The 23,225-nt window shown below is 39.4% G+C and overlaps 1 protein-coding gene across 6 annotated transcripts in view; it reads right to left on the bottom strand.

Moving 5' to 3' along the window:
* Positions 1-23,225, bottom strand: part of dennd4a (DENN domain containing 4A) — an 80,462-nt gene that overhangs the window by 34,942 nt on the left and 22,295 nt on the right. For all 6 annotated transcript variants that reach the window (XM_062963322.1, XM_062963321.1, XM_008120843.3 and 3 more), the window contains 10 exons: positions 22,500-22,669; positions 21,622-21,863; positions 20,486-20,552; positions 19,690-19,748; positions 18,389-18,533; positions 15,818-15,993; positions 13,762-13,862; positions 11,148-11,366; positions 6,229-6,374; positions 3,860-3,993 (listed from right to left, as the gene is read on the bottom strand). In XM_062963322.1, the coding sequence (XP_062819392.1) occupies positions 3,860-3,993; positions 6,229-6,374; positions 11,148-11,366; positions 13,762-13,862; positions 15,818-15,993; positions 18,389-18,533; positions 19,690-19,748; positions 20,486-20,552; positions 21,622-21,863; positions 22,500-22,669 (1,459 nt within the window). The remainder of the gene's footprint in view (positions 1-3,859; positions 3,994-6,228; positions 6,375-11,147; positions 11,367-13,761; positions 13,863-15,817; positions 15,994-18,388; positions 18,534-19,689; positions 19,749-20,485; positions 20,553-21,621; positions 21,864-22,499; positions 22,670-23,225) is intronic.

The following is a 23,225-nucleotide window of genomic DNA, read 5'->3' as shown; positions in this document are numbered from 1 at the left end:
GGGGTTGGTAAGTCAGGACAAAGCCATGATAGTGGTCCCCATTCAGCTTGAAAGTGGCAGCAAACAAGCAACCTGCAAAGCATTTGTGGATTGTGGATGTTCCAGGAACATCATCTCCCCTGAATTAGCCGAGGGATTGGGATGCGAAAGAACGAACCTAGAATCCCCAATAGCTTTCTCGCAGTTGGACGGATCCACAGCATCGGGATCATTAGCTAAGTACAGTGCCGAAGATGTAAAGTGTAAGATAGGGAGTTGGGAAGGAAAGGTGTCATTTGTGATATCACAAATAGCCAGCTATAATGTTATACTAGGCATGCCATGGCTGGGGCAGGCCAACCCGCAAATCAACTGGGAGGATAAGAGCATGATCTTCAGGATGAAGTGGGAAGAAGGGAGCCAGGAAGTGGAGAGAGAGCCGGGGAAAAGGGGGGAGGAAGACTCTATCAGGATAGCAGAACTGGCAGATAAATTACCCCCAGAGTATCGGGATTTTGTGGACGTATTTGATGAGAAGGAAGCAGACAGTTTCCCACCGAAGCGGAGAGTTGAAGTGAAGATAGAGCTAGTCCCAGGAGCAGAGCTTCCCAAGGCAAAAATATACCCAATGTCGGCTAGGGAAAAGGAGGAACTGAGAAAATACATTGATAAAAACCTAGCGAGGGGTTTCATAGAGCCTTCAAATTCCCCTCTAGGGGCGCCTGTGTTGTTCAGGCGGAAAAAGGACCAAACGCTGAGGCTCTGCATTGACTACAGGGGCCTGAATGCAATCAGTTCTGTAAATAAATACCCCCTACCCTTAGTGAAGGACTTGATCGCCCAGTTATCGGAGGGACAGATATTCACTAAATTGGACTTAATTGAAGCGTACCATAAATTGCAGATCAAACCAGAGGACAGGTGGAAGACGGCCTTCTCCTGTGCATTCGGATTATTCAATTATCGTGTGCTCCCCTTCGGTTTGTGCGGCGGAGGTGCCGCGTTCATGCAATTAATCAACGAAGTGTTGCATCCATTGTTGTACAAGGGGGTCTTTGTTTTTTTAGATGACATATTGATAATATCTCGGACTAAGGAGCAACACATAGAACTAGTCAGGGAAGTCCTGCAAAAGTTGAGAGAAGCAAAACTGTATGCGAAGCTTGCCAAGTGCGAGTTCAATAAAGACCAGATAGACTTTCTGGGGTATAGGATTTCCTCCCAGGGAGTGGCGATGGACCCTGCGAAGGTAGAAGACGTGAGGGGGTGGGAAGCCCCCAAAACACGGAAGCAGCTGCAATCCTTCCTAGGGTTCGCAAACTTCTATAGAACATTTATCAAGGACTTTGCGCGCCTCACTTTGCCATTAACGGATTTGTTAAAGACTAAAGGCAGGGGAGAAACAGCCAAAGTGAAGGCCCCAGGGGCCAAACTGACATGGACAATAGAATGCCAAGAAGCTTTCGAAGCCCTTAAAAAGCGTTTTACTGAGGAGCCTGTCCTACAGCACCCTGATATGTCTAAAGCCTTTGTATTACATTGCGATGCGTCAGACCGGGCATATGGGGCAGTTCTGCTGCAGAAAGACGAGGGGGGGAACCTGAAGCCATGTGGCTATCTGTCAAAAAAGTTTAGCGATACAGAAAAAAACTGGCCAATTTGGGAGAGAGAAGCCTTAGCTATTCTAAAAGCACTAGAGTGCTGGAGACACTTTCTGGAAGGAAGTGGAACACCGTTTGAGGTGTGGACTGATCATAGAAATTTACAGTATCTAAGATCCCCTCGTAAACTATCAGCGAAGCAAATTAGATGGGCCCAATATTTCAGCTGTTTTGATTTCAGACTCAGATTCTTCCAGGGGAAACATAACATACTCGCTGACGCTCTCTCTCGGATGCCTCAGCACGGGGGAGGAATTCAGGAATCTGAAGGGAGCCTATTCCTAGATAAGCAATGGGGCCTGGCAGTACTAACTCGAGCACAAGCGGCCAAAGAAAACAAACGTACTGCCATTTCCACGGGGGGAGGAGAAATATGGGAGGAAGAGTTGAAGCGAGCGTATGGAATGGACAAATGGTTACAAACTAACAAAGAAAAGGGAGAATTGTGTGGGGATTTGGTGTTTGTAAATAAGAAATTGTATATCCCTGAATGTTTAAGACGAGAAATGTTAAGGAAGTACCATGATAACAAAGGTGCGGGTCATCTAGGCCCCACCAGGACTATTAAACTGTTGGCCAGACAATGCTGGTGGCCCGGAATGAGGAAAGACGCCAGGGGGTACGTCACGCAGTGTGAATTATGTGCAGAGGGAAAAACACCACCGGGGAAGCCCCAGGGGCTATTGCAGAAGGTGGTGGAGCCCATGAGGCCATGGGAATGCGTAGCCATGGATTTTGTAGGCGAACTACCCCCCAGCAGAGGCCACAGATACATTTGGACAATATTGGACCTATTCTCAAAACAGGCACACTTTGTGGCCCTGCCAAAACTCCCTTCAGCTGAAAAACTTGCTGATTTGTATGTGAAGCATGTATATCGCCTACATGGGTGTCCCGACAAAATAATTAGCGACCGGGGAGTCCAATTTACTGCAAAATTTTGGGGAAAATTCTTACAGCTGTTAGGAGCAGAAAGGAACCTGAGCTCGGCCTTTCATCCCGCGACCAACGGGGGGGTCGAACGTACCCAACAGACACTGTGCAAATTCTTAAGGATGTACACCAATTATAGACAGGATGATTGGGCGGACCTTCTACCGTTTGCTGAGATGGCTTTTAACGGGGCCGTACATTCGGCCACAGGTCGTGCCCCATTCGAAATAATATACGGACAGAAGGTGGCACCTTTCCCCAGGCTACCCGAGTGGAAGGAAGGGGAGGGCCAGACCGACGAGGAATGGCCGGCCAAAATCAAGCAAGGGTGGCAAACCGTGGTAGAGGCATTGCGGGAAACACAAAAGAAGTACAAGCTCTTTGCGGATCGTAGGCGCCGAGAGGGGGACAAATTGGGCGAAGGAGATCTGGTTTGGCTGAGCACAAAAAACCTAAAATTGGGATTCCCATCCAAGAAATTGGCTCCACGCTATATAGGACCATTCAGGGTAGCAAAAAGAATAAACGAAGTGACCTATGAGCTGAGGCTACCCAAGGACCTAGGAAAGATACACCCGGTATTCCATTGCAGCCTGTTAAAAAAGTATAAAGGAACTCTGGACGGCGGAGAACAATAGTTGTGTTTAATCTTTTCCTTCCAGGATGAAGGGGAGGAGGACGCCATGTCAGAACCCTGCTACTAGAGCCTGGATGTGGCTCTGAGTTTCAGGGTCACTGACATTGATAAGACACCTGTGGCTCAGGACTTGGAGAAGAAACGGCTGCTGGACTTGGCGGGGAATTTGCGCGGGGTTTTACTGAGCGGGAAGAGACTGTTCAAATGAGGGGGAGGGTATATAAAGGAGGGTTGGCCGTAGTATCCCATTCTTGGCTTTTCTGATGTTCATGTTTCCTACAGTAAAAGTTTCTGGTGATATCACAGAGAGTCTTGTGTGTGTTCATTCAGGAGCGGCTGTGGTGAGCTGACATTATAGCTTTATTACTCCCATTGCATTAACCACCACACCCTAATACAGTGGCTTAACTCTTCCAACTCTTTGGTTCTACAATGGAAATGACTCTGTCCCATGTGTCATTCAAAGCCAACAAAGAAAGTAAGTTCTCTCAGCTTCTGTGTTCATTAATTGGAATGCCCAATTAGAACGTTCTAATTCCTTTACACATTTTTTTAATCACTGGTCTATGCCAAATTACAGCTCAAAAGAAAGGCTGCTAATGCCTATAACAGTCCACTAGGTTACTGTAATGCGCCAAGGGGTTATTACCTGTACTGCGATGGAAGTTCTTCTCCATTGGGAAGGTGAGGGATCTCAGGGGGAGTGATGAAAACCGTGTGCTCACTCCTGTAGGACTCATCCAGCTCCATGAGCCGCGTCTCCCCAGTCCTATCCATATCAACCTGCATAAAGGGGATTTAGAATTTTTATTTCTTCAAAGCATGATATTTGGGAACCAGAGAAAGTGGAATCAGATTCATTGCAGGGACATGCAAGCAACATAAATGCTTTCCCCTCTTAATTAACTATCACTAGCTGTCATTTTTTCCAGGCTTTCCCTCTCATCTCTTTAAAATAAGAAGGGAAAAATTCTGGGCCTCCAATTTCCTTTTGTAAATAACTTAAGCAACTCGGCATCAAGATGATAGGTTGTTTTTCAACACACTGCTTTCAAATGACATCTGCAGTTTCAAAGCAGACTCCTTTTATGTTAAAAATGTCATATTGACTTCAGAGAGTTTTCTTGCAAATAATTCAACATTGGGGGTTTTGTCTCCCAAAAGAAGGATCTTTTTCAGCCATTCCAAAAACATGCCAAGCTTATTTATTAATTTGTGTGTGTGTGTATGTATGAGATAGTTGATTTGGAATGCTAAGCTCATTTCCCTGCAGTGAAGAGCAGACTTTGTCCAAATGAGGAATGACAATCAGATGAATAAAGCAACAGTTTCTTAACAGTCTGTTTTCTTCATCATTTCCTCCATGAATGCAAGCCGCCTGCACTTCGGCTCACAGGGAAAACGGACTGGAATCAATAAACCAGCCCTTTAGGGACCTAGTGGCTACCTTCCTGGGAGATGGGGCATAGGCTCCAATGTCACAGCTTTTGTGTGCCTCTCAGGTGTGTGACTTGTTCTTTTATGATTGCAACAATTGCCTCAAGGGCACACTTGCAAAGAATAAATGTCACCACCTTCAGAAACATTTCTGCATTTTACAGAAATTTCAAAGGCAACAGTCTGGATTGCGGGTAATGCAATGGATTGAACAAAAGGTGCAAAGACGTCGATCCCTTGGCTGCTGGACTTTAATTCTGTCAGAAGCAATTACTCGTATATAAATGCAGTAGCATATATACCTGGCGTTGCACAGGTGTCATTGGGATCACTGCTCCCCTGCTCTTATCCCTTCTTTCTGCTTCCTTCCTTCCTTCTCTCCCTCCCTCCCTCCCTCTTCTTTCTGATTGTCTTTCTTTCTTCCTCCTTTCCTTTGTTCTTCTTTTCTTTCTTTCCCTTCTCTTTCATTCATTCATTCATTCATTCATTCATTCATTCATTTATTCCTTCCCCTCTCTTTTCTCCCTTCTCCAGCTCTGATAGGTCCTACTTCCCAACGTCTCCATAGCAACATAGCTCTCTTTCTGTGTCTTTCCTCCCTTTCTCATATACACAGGTCACCTTTCTTTCCCAGTAACATCACAGAGGGCCACCACCTAGCATCAGCCTTTGTGGTACAAACAAACTGACAGACATGCAGATAGATATACTGCAAAGTACAGAAGCAGCATCACAATATGGTGATACGCGCCATTCCTGAATTTGTCCTCTCAGCTAGCCGTCAGCTCTGCTTGACACAACAGTCTTCCAAAAATAAGCATGTTGCTCAGTCCACAAAAATTAAGACTAGAAGGCCCACATGAAAATAAAATGAGAACAACGCAAGAAAAGAGTCTTCTAATTCGTCTGACAGTGAAGAAATTCCACATCCATATTCCTGAGCAAGAGAAGAATGGATCACAGCTAGGAAGAACATTCTTCTCGATGTTGTCTATGTGAAAGAAGGCCACTGACAGAATGGGTGGCTCAAAAAACAACCAAAAGTTCTGACATGTTTCCTTTGCCATAAAGTTCTTTCTCATTTCAAAGTTGAGAGAAAGAAAGCTATAAAAAGTGGTTAAAGTCCTAAGGATTCCACATACAACTTGCTGAACCCCCCTATCCAAAGAATCTCTCACCTGAGGCATCGGGTTAATATGATAATGGCAGCTAAAAAAAGGCAGAGGTGGACTACATGTTGTTGAAGGCTTTCATGGCTGGAATCACTGGGTTGCTGTGAGTTTTCCGGGCTGTATGGCCATGTTCCAGAAGCATTCTCTTCTGATGTTTCGCCCACATCTATAGCAGGCATTCTCAGAGGTTGTGACATCACAACCTCTGAGGATGCTTGCCATAGACGTGTTAGATCTAACAGCCTTTGGGAAAAGGCTGTTGTTTTGTTGAACTCCTCACTGCACATTCCCATGATTTTCTGATACAGTTGAGTAACCCACTTTAAATGGCTTCATGTTCCCAAGAAATCTTGCTGGCTGTCTCCTCATTTATTCCGCAACAAAGAAAGATCATTAGGCCCATACTTACTTTGTCTACACAGTCATCAAAAAACGCAAGGCTTGCATCTTTATCGCTCACGAAGGAACATTCCTCGATGAAGCGGATAAACATCTGCGTCTTGGTCATCATGGTGTAAAACTTCTGATGCGAACGATCGCGGCTTTTTAAGAACCCTGCGCGAAACACAGATATTATAAGCATGGTTGAGCAGGAGGGAGGAAAGAGCATTTGTTCTACTGAAAACTGGAATGAAATAAGACAAGCTGTGCAGAAAGGGGAAAAGTAGTTTACATCTAAACAAGCTGGCAACCGACAATGGAGACCCTCCCCTGTGTGATTTCCTGGAGTCTGAACTGTTGTTTGGATACTAAATCCTACTGTATTGTTGTTTAGATACTGTTCAAATAGTGATAAAAGGGCTTGATAGTGGCCTCTGGGTGTCAGATGGTTCAATCGCAGGTCAGCACATTGGGATTAAATGCTGGCTCTGCAAAGCCAACCTTTCTGTCCTTTTAAACAGGAGAACGTGGCTTTTGAGGAGCAATGTGCTCTAAACACACATTCAACCACAGGCTGCCAATAAAGATAGAAAGGGAAGGAGAAGCACATGGGTCCTGGATTTGGAAATTATGGTTACCAAATACAGTAGAGTCTCACTTATCTAAGCTAAACGGGCCGGCAGAAGCTTGGATAAGCGAATATCTTGGATTATAAGGACTGATCAAGTAGAAGCCTATTAAACATCAAATTAGGTTATGATTTTACAAATCAAGCCCCAAAACATCATGTTATACAACAAATTTGACAGAAAAAGTAGTTCAATACGCAGTAATGTTATGTTGTAATTACTGTATTTACGAATTTAGCACCAAAATATCACGATATATTGGAAACATTGACTACAAAAATGGCTTGGATTATCCAGAGGCTTGGATAAGCGAGGTTTGGATAAGTGAGACTCTACTGTAATGGGCTTTTTCCCATATGATGCCTAAATCAACTTTCATTTTCAATCATTTCCAAACTTAAATGTAAATTTATTGGAAATAAATAAATAAAATTGGAAATAACTGCAACCAGTTTCTAGGCACATAGAATCATAGAATGATAGAATAGTAGAGTTGGAAGAGACCTCATGGGCCATCCAGTCCAACCCCCTGCCAAGAAGCAGGAAATCGCATTCAAAGTACCCCCGATAGATGGCCATCCAGCCTCTGCTTAAAAGCCTCCAAAGAAGGAGCCTCCACCACAGTCCGGGGGAGAGAGTTCCACTGCCGAACAGCTCTCACAGTCAGGAAGTTCTTCCTGATGTTCAGGTGGAATCTCCTTTCCTGTAGTTTGAAGCCATTGTTCCGTGTCCTAGTCTGCAGGGCAACAGAAAACAAGCTTGCTCCCTCCTCCCTATGACTTCCCCTCACATATTTGTACATGGCTATCATGTCTCCCTTTGGAAATAGATGGAGATCATAACATTATTAAAAAAGAAAAATGATGTCCTATCCATTTGGCAAATGTGAGTCTCCATGAACATGTAGGATCATCTTTTGAAAACCACTAGTCAGGAAAAGCATTACCTTGTTAGAAGTCAACCCTTTGAACAAGTGATATTCATAAGCATTCATGCAATGCAATACAGGTAACTCAGCTGTTAAACTGAAGAACCATGACTTTGAGCTGTCAAGGACAAAGACATGCCACTACAAAAATACATTTAGTTAGCAGAGGATGGAAGGTGAAATTGCAGTTGCAGTTCTAATTGCCCAAAACATATACATTCCCTTGAAACCTCTTAGTTTAAAATATGCACTCCGAGATTTAAAAAACCCAAAGTCTTCTTTGAAAAATAACATATTTTGTTTACTCACAAACAAATACAGGCACATCTCTTATTAAAGTTCAGTTATAGATAGGATGTAGCTTCTCTGTGTTGAGTACACAGGATATCATTCTTAATTAATAGTCCAAAGTCTTTAGATATAGTTGTACTCACTGAAGACCATAGGTCATACTTCTCTACTGAAGTCCAAAACAGTAACATGCATCCACCTCCACTGAGGTGTAAAGCAAACTTAACACACTGCAGTCCAATATCACACTGAATAAAAATGGAGTCATGAGTCTGAACATGCTCAGTACAATCACATGTCTATAACCCCTCATCACATCAAAGATGTTAAGCTGGCAAATCTACATATACATAGAATACAGGTTAGCAAATATACACATTAACAAATGAACAGTGAAAGAATTAGCCCTATTGGATTTGGACGCAGAAAAAGCTTTCGACAACTGAAATTGGATTTTTTAAAAATTATTGCTGAAAGAAATTGATATCGGATACCATTTTTCGAATGCAATAGAGGCCATTTATGAAAGACAAGAAGCAAAGATAGTAATAAATGGGCAAGAATCACCAAAAATAGGAATAACCAAAGGTACTAGACAGTGATGCCCCCTTTCTCCGTTACTTTTTATCATGACACTAGAAATTCTGCTCAATGAAATTAGGGAGGACTCAAACCTGAGAGGCTTAAGAATAAAGAAAGAGGAATTTAAACTTCGGGCCTTTGCCGATGATGTTATTTATATTATTAATAATCCATTGGACAACATAACGAAATGGATTAACAAAATTGAAAAATATGGTGCAGTCTCGAGCCTGAAAACAAACAAAAAGAAAATGATAATTCTCACAAAAAGTATCTCATAAAAGAAAAAAGAAGATCTATCAAAAATAACAGGAATGCAGGTGGTAGACAAAATACAATACTTAGGCCTTAACATTACAGCCAAAAATTGTCAGTTAATGAAGAATAACTATGAACAGACATGGAAAGAAATTAAAAAGGACCTAGACAATTGGAAATATCTGAAGTTATCTCTCTTGGGTAGAATATCCAGAATTAAAATGAACATATTGCCAAAACTGTTGTATCTATTTCAATCCCTACCAATTATCAGAAACTTGAAAATTTTTAACAGTTGGAACAAAGATATATCCAAATTTATTTGGCAGGGTAAGAATAAAACATTAGAATAAAACAGCTACATTTAATAGACAAATAAAAAAGAGGAGGCTTCGGTCTACCCGATCTAAGATTATATTATGAAGCCTCAGGACTGATTTGGATTAAAGATTGGGCAACTTTAAAAAAGTGGAAAACATTAACCCTGGAAGACTTCGATTTAAGAAGAGGCTGGCATGCCTATATTTGGTATAATAAGACAAAAGTAGAAAGAAACTTTTCTAATTACTTTATAAGAGGTGGCCTCATAAAAATATGGGACTGATATAAGAAAAGATTTTATAACAAAACTCCGATTTGGATATCCCCCTTGGAAGCTTTGCAAAGAAGAGAATTGGGCTGGCAATTATGGCCCATTTATGAAGATTTATTGATAAAACAAAAAGGCCAAATAGAATTAAAAGAGGAAAAAGAGATTAAAGCTAATTTTCCTAATTGTTCATGGTTCTAGTATAGACAAATAATAGAATCATTTGGACAAGACAAAGAAATAGGTTTTGCAGATAAAAGGGTTTTTGGGACAATATTATGAAGACAGATAATAAGCTAATTTCTAAAATATATAGACAATTATTAGAGTGGTCAACGGAAAAAGAACAAATAAATGATTGTATGATTAAATGGGCCCAGAACATTGGGCACCAAATCGAACTGAGACAGTGGGAAAAGGCTTGGAATCAAAGACTTAAATACAGTAGAGTCTCACTTATCCAACACTCACTTATCCAACGTTCTGGATTATCCAACACTTTTTTGTAGTCAATGTTTTCAATACATCGTGATATTTTGGTGCTAAATTCATAAATACCGTAATTATTACATAGCATTACTACGTATTGAACTACTTTTCCTGTCAAATTTGTTGTATAACATGATGTTTTGGTGCTTAATTTGTAAAATCATAACCTATTTTGATGTTTAATAGGCTTTTTCTTAATCTCTCCTTATTATCCAACTTATTCGCTTATCCAACGTTCTGCCGGCCCGTTTATGTTGGATAAGTGAGACTCTACTGTATACCTATTCTTATGACATGAAAGAAAACTGGTTAAAATGCAGTATAGATGGTATATTACACCCTATAAAATTTCAAAATGTTTTAAAGATGTATCCAATAAATGTTGGGAATGTGGCCAACAGACGGGCACTTTCTTTCATACTTGGTGGTTGTGCTCGAAAGCACAACAGTATTGGAAAGAAATAAACAAAGCCATTCAGAAAATACTTAAAACGAAGATCCAAAGAAAACCAGAATATTTTTTACTAGGGATGTTAGATATAGAAAAAGATAAAAAATAAGATCTTATTTAACTTTCTGGTTACTGCAGCTAGAATAGTTTATGCCAGAAATTGGAGACAAACAGATATACCGAAAAAAGTAGATTGGTTGTATAAAGTGTTAGAGATTATGAACATGGATAGACTTACATACTGGTTGACGCCCAATCATGGACTACCTAAGAAAGAAACTAATTGTGGCCTTGTAAAAGACTACCTGAAACAAATGAAGATAGACCTCATTTGCTGAAAGTATACAATCTTAAGGATAAGAAGACAGAGGGGAAGTAGAATCAAAACAAAGTATGGACTGGAAATGGACTATCGGACTATCAAAGTAAGAAGAAAGTCAATAAACCCTTAAACCTTTTTTAAAGAAATAGATTTTCTTTTTTAAAACAAGCACTTTTAAGGTTGGAAATGGGTATATATTCTTTTTTTTTAAAAAAAAATCTTTTTCCATGTTTTATTTCTTTGCCTTTCTCTCTCATTCTCTTTTTTCTTTTTTCTTCATTTTCCTACTTTCTATAAAAACAAAATGTTCTCACTCTTTCAATGTTAACTCATGTTATCTTATGAGATTACAAGCTCAATAAAAAGATTTTTTTAAAAAAAAGAAAACTTAAGAAACCATTCATTTACCTTGAAGTTCAAAGAGGGAGCTTGCGTCTGTCGCTGTTTCAGACGGTGCTTGTGTAATAGGTCTTAGGTAGGACCGGTAACCTTTCAGGATCGAGGCCATGAAATAGAGAAACGCCTCTTGGATTTCCAAATCCAGCAGATGCAGCTTTGAGCCCGAATGGAAATCGTAGTCATTCATGGCCAGCTCCATCAGCGCATCATCTCTGGGTCTTTGTTGCACTGTGAATAAAGGACTTAAATATGAGAACATCATTTAGAGATAAATAGATCACTATTGAAATCTACTTAAACAAATATAAAGCTGTGTTAAACCATCATCATCGTCATCATCATCATCTCTTAATGAAAAAAAAACTGAAAGAAAAGACTAGAAGATCGTAAGATAATACTGACAGAAGATATGGTATGGACTTCCTGTTTGGTGACAACATGACTCCTCTCATCTCTATAATCCTTGTAATTGATAAGAAAAAAATAGATGCATTTAAAAAAAGAAAGAAATGGCTTTAAATGTAATAATGACTTTTTTTAATGTAATAAGGACATTAAGACAACTTTGATCATTGTCTTTCCTCTTTTTCTTCAACTCTTTCCCTCTTCTTTTGTGACATATTTAATATTTGTCATGGTTTAATCTATTCAATTGAATGCCCCTTGTATAAAATTTCAATTTATACAACAGAAAAAAATAGGGAAAACAGGAAAGAGAAAAAGGGGCGTTCAATTTTGTATAAAATATACAACAATCTTGTTGTATATATAGAAATTTTATACAAATTTTATACAATTTTATACTGCCCCTCTGAGCTAGATCCCCTCTCTCAAACCTTGTCATCTCAGCTTTGAGAGACAGAAAGAAGAGTGATAAGAGAAAGCAAAAAAGGAGGTGGGAATGTTGAGCCACCAAAGGAGATTTAATAATACTCAGGCCCCATCTCATGGATATAGCCTTGTTGCTAATTCTCCAGATGCGACTAAATAAGAAATGCATAACTACGGCACAGGAGCATGCAAATCGTGAGTCTAAGCGGCACAAAAGACCCAGACAAGCGCAGGGGTTGCTATGGGAACAATGACAGAATGGGTCTGACGGGTCTGAATAAAAAAAAAACACCTCGGTGACATCCGCACAAGGACGTTTCACAGAAGGTTTGGAAAGGCAAGCGTGAGTTCCTGGGAGCAAAATTCTCACCCGGGACAGTGGCTGCACAGCTGCATTTTATCTGAACGGCTTGTGCATATTTCTGGAACTCTCCTGGGTCTTTTTAAAGGTGGATCAGCAAGAGCATTGTCAAGAGGGTCCCCCATGTGCAGACCCTGATCCTCTCAGCTAGATCCCCTCTCTCAATCCTTGTCATCTATTAATCTATGACATCTGTATTCCACCTTTCCTTTAATGAGTTCAAGGCAATAGGAACTGATACTATTTCCCCACATAATGGACTGCACTGACAGACAACAATTGTCCCAAGGTCACAAGTGAACTTCATGGCTGAGTGGGGATTTAAATCTGGGTCTCCCAGAGGCAGTTTGGCGCTTTACTGCTGCATTATAATGTTTCGTGCTGAATATATTCATGAATCAATTCATTAAGGGATTCATGCAATAAACCATGCATTCACCATGATTTAGGGCTTCAGAGGCAGCTACAACATTGATTGTCGTACAGGCATCTCTTCATATCTGAGAAATTAGTTAAAAACGAGAGTCTCACTGTTTTTACTTTAAAACCTATTTACAAAATCCTAGAGCAAGAGAGGCAGAGAGTTCCTCTGTTGAACAGGATAGTCAACAATGAGTTGCCGAAGGCTTTCATGGCCGGAATCACTGGGTTGCTGTGAGCTTTCCAGGCTGTATGGCCATGTTCCAGAAGCATTCTCTCCTGATGTTTCACCCCCATCTATGGCAGGCATCCTCAGAGGTTGAGAGGTCTGTTGGAAACTAGGCAAGTGGGGTTTATATATCTGTGGAACGTCCAGGGTGGGAGAATGTCCAGGATGGGAGAAAGAACTCTTGTCTGTTTGAGACAAGTGTGAATGTTGCAAAATCCCCAAATGCATTCTCATTCATCAAATAATGCAGATTTCTCTTAGTTTTGTCTTCATCTAAGGGTGTTTATCATTCATCCCTCCTTGCAATGGTTTTAAAATATTCTACGCAGCAGTTTCCTGCCTCCAGACAGAGGTAACTCTGAATTTCAAATTTTCTCCTTCACCAAACTGTTGTCTTTAACTTTCTTATCACATTCTCAACTGTTGAAAGTATCCAAAACAAGATAAAAGGAACAGGGACATTGTAAGCTCTGCTTGGCAAAGGGCAGTGTTTCTCTGGACCTTCAAAAGATATATAGGGCATCTACTGAGAGATGCTAGTGATAGGAATATGGGTCCTTTCGTATGCAGAGCATGTTCGCTATCCTGAATAACATCCTTCCCAAAATAACTGTCTGTACCATCTGTCCAGAAGAAGATACTCCATATGTTTTCCCCCCTGGAGGCTGAATTAACTTTTTCATCACAACTCCTAAAGCAACTGCGCCTCCTAAACAGCACAAACTGTGTAAACAACGGAAAACATGGACAAAGGCACTATCCTGGGCTTTACCCCCACTTACGTTCTGCTAGCTGTTGATATAAGTTATTTAAAGTGTTCATCAGATTTTTGCAAGGTTTCTTTGGCAAGATCTTCCAGGCAAGGTTTCGTTTGTCTCCAGGTCTGGAATGAGAAAACAGGCACGATGAAAAACATGGTCTTGATGACACACAGAGAATAAATAATTTAATAACAATAATAATAATAGATATAAAATTTTAATAGATAGCTATTGAAATCTACCTAAATAAATATAAAATAGTGTTTCTCAAGCAGTGAGGAATATACCACCACAGAGATATGGCTGCTTGTTATTCATTTGGTTATTTATAATGTATTGTTATTTTATTTCTATACCACTTTACTCCTGGACTAGGAGTCAAGGCAACTCACAAAATGTTTCAGTGATAACAAACAAACAAACAAAATGGTTCCCAATAATAAAACAGCAACCTTTGTGTTGATGTGAGTTTTCCTGGCTGTATGGCCATCTTCTAGAAGCATTCTCTCCTGATATTTTGCCCACATCGTCGACCTCACAACCTCTGAGGATGCCTGCCATAGATGTGGGTGAAACATCAGGAGATAATCCTTCTGGAACATGGTCATACAGCCCGGAAAACTCACAGCAACCCAGTGATTCTGGCCACAAAAGCCTTTGACCACAGCAACCTTTGTGTTTTACAGTAACCAGTGCATTAAAAATGTATGCTCTATACTATTCCCCCACTAATGGACATTTTGTTTTCTAATGTGTTCCCTCATTTAAATATTACTACAAATAGTGGCATCCTATTGTTTCCACTACAGTGTCTGAGAGAATGATTGGTGGGACTTAAGATCTGAATGTTAGAACCAACCACTGTCTTAATGAAACTGTGAGAGTCAAATTGGTAGGAGACTGGTGTAAATATGTCCTTACATTTACTCTTCTCAAGCAATACAGAAGTGCTAGCTTCTTTCCATTTCCTTGAATCAAAGAAACAAAAGTATCACCTTCAAACACTAGGGGACTACCAACTTTGATTGTACAGTATGACAAAATGATAAGGCAAGAGAAGTAAAAGTAGCACCCAAATGGGAGTTTATCAGTTAAGTCTGTTTATTTTACAAAGGGGTTTAACTCTGTCCTACAACTGCAAATCATGGAATCTAGACCACCAAGGACTTCAGGAAAAACATTTCAGCTCTACCTGCAAAGTGTGTGGTCTTGAAAACCATTCTATCCACTATACTTTTCTTTTGAGGAAAGCTGTGCGCTTTTGACAACATTCGAGGAGATTAGTGGGAGATTAATCTGTAATTTATTTAGGAGATTCATGCCTTCATGTCTTGGCAAAGGCAAATGGCTACAGCAAAACAATATATATATCCTATGAAGCATGACTCCACAGAATACTTAATGTATATTTATCTGGAGGCTGTAAAGTGTTGATGTAACTAAAGTAGTAACTAAGCAAGCTGAGTGAGAAGATTGGAAATTAATGCATAATTTAGAGTTAACCACTGGTTTCTCAGTTTCAGCCTATAAGTATTTGAATACAGTATATGTATTTTATAATATTTTGTATTATTTTGTATTGTATTTTGTATAATATAGGTGTTTTAATTGTGTTGTCTCAAGATGTGAAGAGATGTGGATTACAAACAATAATAATAATAGCAATAACAAGAAGTAGTAGTAGTAGTATGCATCTTATGGGACAGACTAAGGCCCCTTCTACACTGCCATATAATCCAGGTTATCAAAACAGATAATCTACATTATCTGCTTTGAACTGCAATATATGAGTCTACACGGCCATATTATCCAGTTCAAAGCAGATAATCTGGATTTTAAATATCGCAGATGAACTACTAACTACCTCAACTGAAAAGCTTTTCAGGGAAATAACATTCACAAATTTGCTGCTACTTGTTCAATGCTAAGAAATCAAGTGATGAAGTTCATAAAAGTATATGAGATGTCACTGGGACACAATACCCTTCTTTTGGAATGAAAGACTACAAGATTGAAGAAACCAGATTCCACCCCAACAAGAGAATGAAACAGTACAGAAAAGTGCCTCTATGCTTACTGCGAGATGGTGTTTGTATCTAGGTCAACACAGCTAACATCTGGCGGAGGGTCATAGAGGTCAAAGTATCTGGAATCAATTCCAACGATGAAGGGACACGGGGCGCTCAGCACATCTGCCAGGGCGAGGGGGCAGAGAGGAATGTAGGGGCAGGGCCAGTGGAAGGGAAAGATCATCTGGAAAAAGAAGAAGACGTGGCGTGTACACAAACAGAGGGGACCAACTCAGACCATTTCCTCCATCTTCAGCATGAAGTGAGTCGTCCATTTCTGTCCTATCAATGCAATTATACACTAAACCTTGTGAGGGAAATAGCAATTCTTTTCTTTCATCACATTGGTGGCTTTGCTTTGATAACAGACAAGGACACAGTCATCTGGGAAGTTCTCTTGTTCCAACCCTTAAATTAAATGTGAAGACCTGCATGGAGGATTGTTTATTTAATGCATGTTTTAATCATCCCTTTACCCTACAAGTGCTCATGGTCAAGCCTTTACCCTACAAGTGTTGTGGTCAAGCCACAACAACAACAACAACAACAACAATTTTTAAAATCCAAATAAAGCAAACATAAATAAAAATGAGAAACTTTCTAAAATGAAAGAACATATCTCTGGATTTCACCTATCCACATCTTACAAAATATGTCCTCTCTAGGAATTTTCTAGGTCCTCCAGGCGATTCTATGGTATTCTTCTGGCAGAAGTTGTCATAAAGTCATGCCAGAGGACACAACAAATTCCTCGAGGGGACACTTCTCTAGGAATTAAGTCCTCCCAGGCAACTTTATGGTAACTTAAAGCAGAAGTTTTCTGCTGCCCTGCAGACTAGGACACGGAACAATGGCTTCAAACTACAGGAAAGGAGATTCCACCTGAACATCAGGAAGAACTTCCTCACTGTGAGAGCTGTTCGACAGTGGAACTCTCTCCCCGGGGCCGTGGTGGAGGCTCCTTCCTTGGAGGCTTTTAAGCAGAGGCTGGATGGCCATCTGTCGGGGGTGCTTTGAATGCGATTTCCTGCTTCTTAGCGGGGGGTTGGACTAGATGGCCCATGTGGTCTCTTCCAACTCTACTATTCTATGATTCTATGATTCTATGATTCTAAGTTTGTTTCAATAAAGTTTGCTATTATCCACAGTTTCCTATTACAACGTTAGTTAAGTTCAGGAACACATTTTCCGAAGATACGGAGGTTGTACTGTAATTACTCATGACAAACAACAATACAGATCACTGTATGTGTATGGCAGTAATATATATACAAAGTGATTAACCAATGAGCTAGATTTACTTTACCCCAGAAGAGAGGTAGGAGGTTCCATAGTTGAAGCTATAGATGCTGTTGAACATTGCCATCAAGTGATCCTCAGAAAGTGTGTGATCCTATCTAGAGAAGGCTGTACTCTATCTCCAGCTAAAGGGACTACTAACCAATAGGCTCTCCACCTGGTCTGAACTGAACATTTGTTTATTCATCCATTTTCCCAATGCATCCAGATGACTGTACATGATGTACAAAAATATTACACTATGAAACACAATTTTTGTTCCTGGGTTACAAATGTAATTTTCTAAATTGGTTCTATCATAAAAACATGGTAAAAGTTTATTCAACTGCAAAAACTTGGTTTTTGCTAGACATCCTGCAGAACATTTTGCTCTAGTTTTTCAATGAATATCTCACAGAATCTCAACCAATCCAACATTGTCTGAGGCAGCCACAAAAACAAAGTTTCTGGAGTAGGACAGCTACTTTTACAGTAAGTACCACACAATTGAACAAGAAATAAGTCTTTCAAACCAGAACAGAACGTTTTCCAAATTTTGTTACATAGTGTTATCAAAACAACATTGAACATTAGAATCCAGTCTGCAAACATGGGATGACCTTCCTGTGGCTTCATGCAGATGTGAAAAGCACAGAGCCCAAAGAAAGACTACAGGATGGGTACAGAGGAAGGGACAGGTGGTCAACTTCACCCATCTAAAGACATTTTCCACAATATAAACATGTAAGTCATCATCTCCAGATAGACTGTTATCCAAAGCATTCTTGGAAGTATATAGAAGTGCTGTTGACAAAAAGGAGGGGAGAGAACAGAGAGGTGAAGACAGCAAACGCCATTGACAGCCCACCTGCACAAACATCCTATGAAAATAAAGGCGAAACAACATACCAAATATTTAACACTTGACCCCCTACATAAAAGGGAAGCCACAACTCCAAAGAGCTCCTCGTGCCAGGGGCATGTGTGAGCTCAGTGGGATTTCTGACTTTATTCCTTTGTGGGATTGGCCTCCATACAATGCCACAGACTGTGTCCAAAATGCTCCCTCAGTTTGACATGCAGCTGGCGTTCAAAGCAAACCAGTCTAAAGCCACTGGGTCCCCAAAACCATTTTTCATGCAGCTGTTGAATCAAGTAAACAAATCCATAGCAGACCATTGTACACCTAAATAAATAAAGGACTTCACTAATAGGATTTTTAGTACCAAGGTTACAATTTGTTATGTTTTTCTCTTTTAAAGTATCACATTTTCAAAATAAATAAAACAAATGGTACTTACCGAGACAAGTGCTTCTGTCACACTAGTAAGGACCGAAGGCCGCAAAGAATGGATAAGGATCTTATGTTCCGTCACCGCAAAAACAAGGAGAGTTACGGCATTCTCAGGCCCAAGGTTCTGCAGAAGGGCAGAAAATTTGCCTCCGCTAGCATATAAGAAAGGAGGAGAAAAAAAGAATCATGATGAAAACTATTTACATATTCATATTACCTATTAATTAATCAACTTTCCTGCAAGGAGTTCTTTCATCTCCACAAAAATTCTGTGAGATAAGATCCCAGGTCCACTCACTATGAATTTTAAAACCACATTCCATGTTTATTGAGTTTTAACTTTTGTTTCATGTACTAAAATATGTGTATATTTTAAGATGTGCTTTCATGGATGTATTTTAACTATGTTGTGCCCCTTCTCAAGCTGTAAGGAGAGGCGGGAGATTAAAATAAGTCTCACTTATCCAACATAAACGGGCCGGCAGAATGTTGGATAAGCGAATATGTTGGATAATAAGGAGGCATTAAGGAAAAGCCTATTAAACATCAAATTAGGGTATGATTTTACAAATGAAGCACCAAAACATCATGTTAGACAACAAATTTGGCAGAAAAAGTAGTTCAATATGCAGTAATGCTATGTAGTAATTACTGTATTTATGAATTTAGCACCAAAATATCACGATATATTGAAGACATTGACTACAAAAATGCGTTGGATAATCCAGAACATTGGATAAGCGAGTGTTGGATAAGTGAGACTCTACTGTATTAATATTACTAAATGTTCCATTTTAGAAAGACATTCTTATTATTATTATTTAAAAGTTCAATTTCTAGAAAGACAGTATTGGATTCTGCCCAAAGAACACAGCAACAGTGTATTTGGAACCTCTGCTTCAATTTTGCATTCTGTCATGGAATTTATGCATTCACAAATAATGGCTTTTCATGACTTATGGTGAGCAAACAACACATTGCTGCATACAGTTTGCTTCACACCTGCTTTGCTCCATCCATCAAGCAAGAAAGTAAAATAATTAGGAAAAACTGCCTTGATACTTCCAAATAAGCCACAAATTATACATTATCAATAACATAAACTCTGTTTAATCCTGGTTTCGAAGCCTGTCTTGTTATGATACAAAGTTGTCCACCTTGTTTTACCTAGCTGCGTGAAGGAAAGAGCAAAGCAGGAACAAAACAATTATCAAACAGAAATATTATTTCCAATATTGACTTTACATCACTAATTTCTCAGTTCCCTTTGCATTGGTCTTTCTCCACATCACACAAATCAATACTTGCCTCAGTGGCAGAGGTGACGAAATGGGTTGACTAAGGATCAGGCTGTCATGAGGTGATAACTGTTTAAAAAATAAAATAAAAACAACTTTACATTATGTTTTATGCTTCAGATAATGAATAAGAAAAGTCTGGGGGTGGTAAAAATAAAAACCACTCTCTAGAATCATAGAGCTACAGAAGATAGAATAATTATGTAGCAATACCCAAAAAAGCTATTGGTTCACAGAAACAATGCATAAATATCCCTATTATTTATCCTATGTTGACAAGTGAATGGAAGATCTAGATCAGTGGTTCTCAACTTGTGGGTCGTCAGGAGTTGAAGGCATCTGGGGACTCAAAGGTTGAGAACCACTGACCTAGATGCTGACACTGTTCTTTAGCTTTGCATAAAATACACCAACACCACAATCGTGGGGGGTTGATCTATTGGTATATATTTGAATTCTTGTTTCTTTGCTGCAGTAAGTACCAAAGGCATCAAATAACTTACATGGCTTACCATATCTCCAAAGTATTAAATGGCAAAGTAACCGAAGTTAGAAAAGTTATTTTTTTTCCTGGACTATAGCCTCCAATAATAGGCAATTATGGGATTCTGGAAGTTGCAGCCCCTCCAATTAACTTTTCTGCTCTCCATAGAACCATCATGGATCGAATAGCACAGAACTATTGTAGCACTTTTCAGTGCAGTTATTTCACAGATTTACCTTTGAATTAATTAAGTATATATTTGTCTGTTGCCTGGTCATGGTTTCTAAACATATGAACAGATAAAGGTTGATGTTATACTTACTTGGACTAAAATTCTTGGCCTCTGTGGGGATGGAAAAGGAACCTTGTGCATAAAATGGGAAATATGCCTTTGAAAGAAAAAACAACACATTTCAGCTTAACGTAAACAGCTAAAGCAGCACTTGAACATATAACAAGGTTATTAGTCTATGTATACGTAACAGTCATGTAAACACAACAACAACAGTCTCATAAAATTAGGCAGCTCCTCTCCATGACTTTTCCACCTGTTTCACCAGCTTTCACATCCTGTAGATAACCCAAGCCTTAAAGCAGTTTTGATTCTCATTCAATTGACTATCCTTGCTACAAAACTGATCATCCATGCCTGGTTGTACAACAACTGGGCCTCTCGACTTGCAGTCTTCCTCAAAGTGAAACAAAGAACTTGCATCTAATCAGAATCATATCTTAGGATCCACTGCAGGGTGCCATTTCTGGTTATAGATAACAAACCTGAAGTCATCAGACCAAAACAGGGGAACGGTTTAAACACAACAACAAGGAAGGGTTTGATACTATAGGAATCAGCTGGGAAAGAGTCTCTGCTTAGTAATCTTGGTTTGGAAGACCAATTTAAACAGTAAGTTGCCAATCCAGATATGACATTTGCGTAACCAATTAGAAAAGAAGAGAGGAAACTGCAGAATGAAAGAAACGATATATACATGGCTAGCACTACTCAAATCTCCTTCTAATAGGTCACGCTTTGGCAAGACATCAAAGGTTATCCAAGGGGAAACTTAGGCTGGCCCTAGACTGCCCTATATCCCAGGATCTGATCCCAGATTACCTTTTTATCCCAGATTATCTGGCAGTGTAGACTCATAGTAGTTCAAAGCAGATAATCTGGGATCAGATCCTGGGATATAGGGCAGTGTAGATCCAGCCTAACTTAGCCCCTGATGAGGTGATATCTAATTCAAGCAATGGCAGTCATCAAGAAACCCAGATAATAATTGATGGAAGGCACCCTCAGATGTGACCCGAGGTCAAACCGAAGGCACTTTTAGGCCCCATCTACACTGCATTATACGCCAGTGTATATGGGACCTTAATTAGGAAAACCTGAGTAAACAACATTATGCTCACTACAATAAATGGATATGAAATGCAGAAATATTCCACTGAACTTACTTTTCAATAGGCAAGACATGTGGACCGGATATAGAGTAACGATACAGAAAGGTAAGGAATTTCTTGAAAGCATCAAAGAATGGCCAGTGGGAAAGAAGACAGATGCATTTATTTGTCTGGACTGTTTTAGAAGCAGCAGATTTCCTGTCCGCCGTTTCCATGAGGCCTAGCTGAGACTTCTGTTTTTCTGTGAGTTTTTCCTCAGAATACGTTTCATAGAACTGAATAGCAGCACCATAGACCTGGAAATGATAATGCACTATGTTCAAGGTAAAGAACTCCAAAAAGACACTCATTTATCACATAGATTAACTTCAATACATGCAATGTCTTAAAATGAATATTATGAATAAATTATTTAATAATAATAACAATAATAATAATAATAATACAATTCACGCTGGATCTACACCGCATTGAATTGCATTATATGGGTCTACACGGACCACATAATCCAGCCTTCAAGAAGTAACTCTTCTACAAATGTAACAAAATCTTGTTTCCATTCAGGCAGGCTAGCACCTTTTTATTTGGACAGGCTTTTAAGCCATTTTGAGTCTCCTTCGGGAGAGATAAAGCGGGATATAAATCAATAAATAATAATAATACTAATTCATTGCTGAGTTAGCATTTTATAGAAGAGCACATAGAGAAATGTAGTACAAAAGAGGTAGGAAGTTTAAAACCTGCTTCTTCCAAATGAAATAATTTTCTGTGAGAAAAGAGATTGCACAGAATGTACAGAAGATTACTTTAATTATTATTGTATCAGTTTATGTCTAACATTAACAGCTGTGTCATCACCAAAAGAAGGGTTTCCAAGCCCGATCAAATTCAGAAATAAGTCACACTTGAAAATGATAGACAGTGGGACATACCTTTTCTGCAGAAGCTCCTGTAAGTACAAATGTGGAAAAAACTGGGAGAGGATATTTACTATTTGACGGCCAGCATTCAATTGTGGCACCCATTGGGAGGCAAAAGAGAGGGACTGATACTGGTAAGGGAAATGAATCGTAGTCATCTTCTGGATATCTGCATATTAGACCTAGAGAAAGCCATTGTCCGTGTTATTTATAAAGACATGAACTCCACTGTGCATATAACTGCATTGGCTAAACATGCAAACAGAGAAAGAGTAAGATCATCAACAGTAACACTCTAAATGCCCAGTGTTGATGCACATCAAGATAATTTTGAGTCTTTCTTTTTCATTTAACTGTCTTAGCTATCCTTCCCATATCTTTATAATCAGGATATTTCATAAACGTCTTCTCTCTGCCTTCATAGTCCTAGCTATAGTCAGGTTATTTTTCACAATGCATTCGGCTCTAAGCAGTTCTAAGCAGTTCTAAGCTTATCTGCACCTGTAATACATTAGTAACATGGAAACTCAATTAAAATGTATTAATATCAGCTGTTTAAATTAGCATAACGACTAACAGTAGGAGATGGAATAATATTCACGTAATTTATAACGAAATGTTGACAGAACCACTAAATGAAAACGTTTTCATTTAGTGGTTCTGTCAACATTTCGTTATAAATTACGTGAATATTATTCCATCTCCTACTGTTAGTATTACAGGTGCAGATAAGCTTAG

This window comes from Anolis carolinensis, unplaced genomic scaffold, assembly GCF_035594765.1.
Source record: "Anolis carolinensis isolate JA03-04 unplaced genomic scaffold, rAnoCar3.1.pri scaffold_11, whole genome shotgun sequence".
NCBI lineage: Eukaryota > Metazoa > Chordata > Lepidosauria > Squamata > Dactyloidae > Anolis > Anolis carolinensis.
Note: the sequence above shows the minus strand (reverse complement) of the source record. Positions and strands in the feature narration are given on the sequence as shown.